At 49.1% G+C, this 6,453-nt stretch overlaps 1 protein-coding gene across 1 annotated transcript; it reads right to left on the reverse strand.

The window, feature by feature from the left end:
- Positions 1 to 3,610: 3,610 nt before the first annotated feature.
- Positions 3,611 to 5,300, reverse strand: LOC119292328 (cytochrome P450 710A1-like). The gene has a single exon (XM_037571176.1). The coding sequence runs from the start codon at positions 5,286 to 5,288 to the stop codon at positions 3,732 to 3,734; it is 1,557 nt and encodes a 518-aa protein (XP_037427073.1). The 5' UTR covers positions 5,289 to 5,300; the 3' UTR covers positions 3,611 to 3,731.
- Between the last annotated feature and the right edge of the window lie 1,153 nt (positions 5,301 to 6,453).

The raw sequence follows: 6,453 nt of genomic DNA on the forward strand, positions 1-6,453 counted from the left end.
CAGCCAGGCTAGAAGCCATGCAAGTGTATGCATGTGCATGCGCCCATCCTGTGATCCTATTACAAACGATATTGCACAAAATATGTGTCTGCACGTGTATGCACGTGCATTCATCAGTCAAGGGCGTCCATGACCTATTTTTCAGGGATCTGCTTTGTTTGATCTGAGAGAGGCGTTTGGAGGTCATCCAGTTCAACCGGCCCTTTTATTTTCTTCCTAAATGTTCGTAATGTCTGCCCGGTAAAAAAAGTTGACCAAACAGACCCCTCACTTAGTCCCTAAACATCCAGACTGACTGGCACACCTCAATCGCGACCAACTGTAGGGACGATATGAGGGCGACCGGATGTGACCGGACACCCCGCTCCAGCTCATAGCGGTCCTGCCTGCAGCCAACCGAAGATCCTTCCTCTCTCATCTCTGCACATCGTGAAGGATGGAACGGCGTTGCGAGGTGGTGTGCTTCTGCTCCGGCGCGCGCGCCAGAGAGGAGCTGGATTTCAGTTCCACCTCGCCACGCGAGGCGAACGCCGACCGGCTTAAATAGCCGCGGGGCGACAAGCTTCTCTGTTGTTGCATAGGTCGATCAATTCCCGCTCTGTGAACAAGGTAGCTTGACACTAGATTGCATTTAATAAACCGATGATTGTTCATCGAGTGCCAAGTTCATCTCATTCATATACGTTGATATCCCTACTACAATGAAAGCAAAATTTAGAATTTTCATATACGTTTTTTGGCGGGTGAAATTGTTCATATAAGTTGATAGCCCATTCGACACATTGTGATTCAAAAAGAGCCGTGGGAACATCAATGTTCTGTTTGTGAAGGAGATATACCATGACTGTTAATCTTCTTTGCGATAAGCAGAGAAGATTAATAGTATCGCAAAGAAGATTAACAGTAACAGTCCATCTCCTTAACAAATGGTGCAATGATGACTGAAGCTTATCACTTTTGGATGACCCGATAATTTATACCAGTCGACTAGCTCCTCACGCGACGAGGTGGGACTAATTGAATGTCTGAAACCCGCCAACCCAATACAGATGTGGAAATCTTAAGTACAAGGTGGGACTAAACATGCGAAACCCGCTATCTTCGTGAGTTCCTGTGGGAGAGAGGAAGGCGAACAAGGGCGAGCGACCAGAGATCGAGACCTCCCACTTTGTGGTCAATCCAGAGATAGGGGTATGTTTGACATTTGTTGCAGGACCCACCTGACTGAGGGCAAAATAGCAAAGTTCAATGTAACATATGGCAATGGATCAATTACAATCTAAGGGGTGGCAAATTGTCAAAGCCCAAAGAAAGTTGTGAAAAAAAATATCAAAAATCCCGACATTAAATGCCCAATTCTTCCCGAGTAGGTCCAACATTTTCGCGCGCAAGGTTAGCATACGTAGCTAGAGAGTAATAAAGAGCGAGGAGGAATTTAATTTTAGTTTTCCCGATCTTTTTAAATCAAGTGCTTTATTTATCACCCATGAGAATTACAAGAGATATAAATACAATCATGAAAGATGGGAGGAATAAATTTCAACCAGAGACACCTCCTTCTTCCTCATAAGCCTGCTTTGAGCACCTATGGGGCAGCCTCATCAGCTTCACACCTAACATGTACCAAATCAAAACTCTTAAAGTCCATACTCAGATATGTGATTTTACGACACATAGATACCATGTCCTCTCTTTCATAACAAGCAAAGTTCCACAACTAAGAAGAATCTGGGTGTCACTTTTCACTATAAAGCAATGGAAGCACACATCAATAGCCAGCTTGACACCATCTCGCATCGCAAATTCTTCCATAGTGTGAAGAGGAAGTTGACCAAAAATCTCACGAGCTCAGATTTGCAAGAGAAAAGTCCACTTTACAGTCCTGGACTTGCCACTCGATTTAGGATTCAACTTTCAACTCCAAGGCCGGTTGTCCCACCCTCGAATTGCCACCTGGTTCAGAAATCGCCCCCCCCCCCCCTCACTCAATTGAACCCGGTTTTGACTCAGTTGACCAGTTTTGACCGTGTTGATTGCTGACTGGGCAACCCCATGCTAGCTTTCGAGTACCCAACTAGCTTTAACTGTTTTGTCTTGTTTGTATCTTTTACATTTTATTGGTCATAATAGTAATCTAAGTATATAACTCAAAACTAACTTCATGATATCACAGTTGGACTCATTGGTGATCTTTCCAGAATATTACTATCACACTCTTCTTCCGTTTATCCTCTTCATATCTCACTTTTGTTGTGTATGTACCCAACTAGCATTAACAGTCTAATGCAACACAGATTCAGCTAGCACTTGAAGAAGGGAATATAGTAGATTGCAAAGCTATATGGTTTAAGTGTATACCTCCAGGAGTGGTTTTTTAGGGGATAGGGACGTTTTGAGTGTTCAATAAGAACAAGGGAGATTACATATTGATCTAGTTTGTCGTATGGCAAGCTAGATACATACAAGGGAGTAGATCCCAAACGAATAAGTTAACTCAATACTTACATGGTTAATAACACAAACTCTAATAGCCCCCATCAATCATAACTTAATTGTAAGTTAGCTATGTGCAGATTGTGGAGGTCTTTAGAGGGTTATATAGACAAGTGTTATGATGATTGTAGGTGACTATGACTTGTATTTCTTTGAGCCAACTTGGTTCTTGGGCGGCATATAATTTATGTGGAGTAGATAGCATTGGATGGTTAGTGGCAGAAAAAATGAAGATACCAGTGAGGTGGGTTTGCTGCTTAGTTCCATTATCGTTTTTTGTCTTGTCGCGTTGTTACAGAGACTTGGTGGACTTTGTTTATTGATTGCTGATTGTTTTGGCTATATGTTTGTGTTGTTTCTTTTATCGATCATAACAATGAGCCATGTACACAACTAGCAAACCAGCTTAATTATAGTGCAATTAAACTCATCTTGATCTTTACGGAATTTATCCTCCTTAATCATACTACCACCTCCGCCCGGAAATATTTGTTAGAGAAATGAATAAAAATTGATGAATCTAGAACTAAAATACATCTAGATACATTCATTTTCTAGACAAGTAAACGTAACTAGTATCAGCAGTTTAATGCAGCAAAAAGGTTATGTATAACTATAATACATAATATATTAGTATCATCATTAAATAAATACATATGTTTTCATATTATGGGGGTGACTGACTAGATGTGGATGAATGAGCGGCATGGCAGTGGCACGGGAATGACTAGGGACCAGTCGACTGAGTTTGTTTTTGGGGTCAGTCAATTTTTTCCCCTGCCGTTGAATGCAATCTTCTTCTTCTACCTCTGAAAATATTGTTCATCGTCTTCCTCCTCCCGATCTCGATTTGAACCGCCCACAACCGTCGGCCGGACTGCCTGCCTCCTCCTCCCGTGGCCGGCGACGCTCCTGCGACCGCCCTCCCCTCAACCTCTCCCCACCACCGGTCTTGCCGTTGCCCCTGGCCATCCCTATAGCCCCACCCCGGCCATCTTTTTCTCCGGCGGAGCCCCACCACCTCGGTCACCCTGAACCCTAAAATAGATAATGGGGTGCCCCTTCCTTCCTTCTCCTTCCTTCATTCAAAATTCAGCTTGACTGACATGTAGCTAAACACACATAATATATAAAATATATTTTGCACTGGATAATGTGGGTACAATTGATTAATTAATGCAAGGAAAACAAAACACAGTGGATGGATCGGTTGTGGTCATAGACACACAGATGCAGGATCAGAAGGAGAAGGAGGAGCAACGCTGGTGGAGGTAGACGGTGCAGTCATCCTTGGGCACGATGGTGGGCATGTAGACCGGCTCGTCGCAGCCGTGGGTGGTGTGGCGCTTGAAGTCGACGACGGAGACGAAGAGCGCGAGGAAGAGGGCGAGGTGGTTGAGGGCGTAGCGCTGGCCTATGCACTGGTGCGCGCCGGCGCCGAAGGCCAGGAAGTTGCGCTTGAAGGCCTCGTCCTCCCGCCGCGCCTCCGAGAAGAAGCGGTCCGGGTCGAACGCCTCCGCCTCCGTGAACCCCTGGAACGACGACTCGTACACCGACGGGAACACGATGGCGCCCTTGGGCACCGTGTACCACTCCGTCAGCTGGAACGCCTCCGCGGCGATGTGCGGCACCAGCGTCGCCGGTGGCCGGTACCGGACCACCTCGCGCGCCACCGCGTGGGTGTACCTGAGCTGCACGAACTTGTCCGCCGTGATGGGCTCCCCTGACTCCGGCGACCACACCGCCGACACCTCGGCGCGCATGCGGGCCACCACGTCAGGGTGGGACCCCAGGGCGGCCACGGCCCAGCAGAGCGAGGAGGTGGACGCGTCCTGGGCCGCGAAGAGGAAGTCGAACAGGTAGCCCCCGAGGTCCTCGTCCGCGGTGTGCTTGGGAAGCGGCCGCCCCGCCGCCGCGGCCTCGTCCATCTCCTTCACCAGGCCCTGCATCCAGTAGTCGACCAGGCACTCCGGCTCGCCGCCGGCGCGCATCCGCGCCTTGCTCTGGCCGACGCACTCCGCGAGCGTGCGCACCAGCCGCCCCACGGCCAGCCTCGCGCGCCGGAACGCGAAGCCGGGCAGGTCAACGGGCAGCGCGATGACGCCCACGTTGAAGATGGCGTAGTCCTCGCCGAACCTCGCCCTCGCCTCCTCGGTGAGGTAGGGGCCCACGAAGACCGTCTGCGAGGTCTCCAGGTTCATGTCGCGGCAGGGAACCCGTATGGGCACCGGGGTCGTAGGAGACGTGTGGTCGAGCAGCCTGCGGATGTGGGCGAGGACGATGCGCTGCTGGATGGCGGCGTAGGTGGAGAGGGCGCGCGGCGTGAAGGTGGGCGCCATCCGGCGGCGCAGGTCCTTGTGCTCGTCGCCGAAGAGGTAGATGAAGTTGTGCTCGCCGAAGAGCTTCTTGCCGAAGGGGTGGCCGACGAAGTGGAAGGCGTCGGGGCGGACGTTGGCGAAGACGCGGTGGGACAGCTCCGAGTCGCGGACGAAGAGGATGAAGCGGCCGACCAGGAAGTCGGCAGCCAGCCCGGCGCCGGAGTCCCTGGCCCGCGCCGCCTGCACCTCCCAGAACCCGGTGGGGTCGCGGATCATGGGGACGATGCTGCCGAGGAAGGGCAGGACCAAGGAGGGGCCTGGGAGGACCCCCTTCTTGCGTTGGTACGACAGCTGCTCCACAAAAAAGTACAAGGCCACCGCCGCCGCCACCAACGGCGCCGCCGCCCGCACGCAGCCCATGAAATTGAAACCCACCGGCAGTGGCAGAGGGAGCAACTCCATCATCATCATCATCATCGATCCATCTCTCTCGATCCTGCACTTATAATACTTATATATAATAGTTAGAGAAGGGAGTGGGCCGGCTCGCCATCGGATCCTCCATCGATCGGAGAATATCTTTTCCTTGTGATATTTTTAAAAAATGCATAAGAAGATCCTCGATGATACTACTTGCTACTCCATCCGTTCTAAATATAAGCCTTATAAAGATTTCATTATAAACTACATACGAAACAAAATAAATGAATCTGTACTCTAAAATGCATCTATATACATCCGTATGTGGTTTATAGTGCCATCTCTATGAAGACTCATATTTAGGAACGGAGGGAGTACTTGCTTAATTTGTTCAACTACCTCTTATGTTACAATGCTTCGTTTTGTCCCTCAATTCTCAGAGGCACAAATAAAAAAACGAAATTTTAACTGCTCCTTATCTAAAGAGGAAATTCGGTACGCGGTGTTTCAGACGGAACACGATAAGCCTCTAAGGCCAGATGGTTTTCTAGCCGAGTTCAATCAAGTTTTCTGGGATGTGATTAAGGCGAACTTGGTATACTTGTTTGACCAACTGCATATAGAAAACCTTGATTTAATTTGTTCAAGTACTGAAGTTTGAAATCCACATCACACATGTGGTTAGCAATCTAAACAATACAAATGGTACCGGACCCTCTGCTCCCTCTCTGATTTCATCACTAGAGATCCTTGATACTTACTTAATTTGTTCAAGTACCTGACCCTTTGTTCATGTATGCAATGTAGGTTTTGCCTCCTGCTGGTTGATCTGAAAGAACCATCACTCACAATGTCACGGAGGATGAGGATAGCACCACCATCTGAGATGTGTCAAAGAGTAAATAAATTACGTAAAACCACTGTCTTCAGGGTCCAAGTCTGCTTCAAACCTTAAAGTTAGGACGCCGATAACACACATATGTTCAGAATTTTGGATGTTCGTGCCGAACGACCCCGTTCGGACTGGTAGTGGATGGAGCCGAACGAAACCGTTCGGACATGATCGCTTATCCCCCGAACGACCCAGTCAGCGCGCGACCGAGTCAGCTCGCGACCCAGTCCACGACGCGTGGCCAGCTGAATCAGGCAGGTGATCACCAAACATCCAGAAAACACGATCATCACCCTCTTCCATCCCTCCCGATCCCCTCGCAGTTCCTTC

Source organism: Triticum dicoccoides, chromosome 4B (assembly GCF_002162155.2).
Source record: "Triticum dicoccoides isolate Atlit2015 ecotype Zavitan chromosome 4B, WEW_v2.0, whole genome shotgun sequence".
NCBI classification, from domain to species: domain Eukaryota; kingdom Viridiplantae; phylum Streptophyta; class Magnoliopsida; order Poales; family Poaceae; genus Triticum; species Triticum dicoccoides.

Coding starts and splice junctions, on each gene's coding strand:
- LOC119292328 (XM_037571176.1), bottom strand. CDS start 5,288: ATGATGATGATGATGATGGAGTTGCTCCCTCTGCCACTGCCGGTGGGT.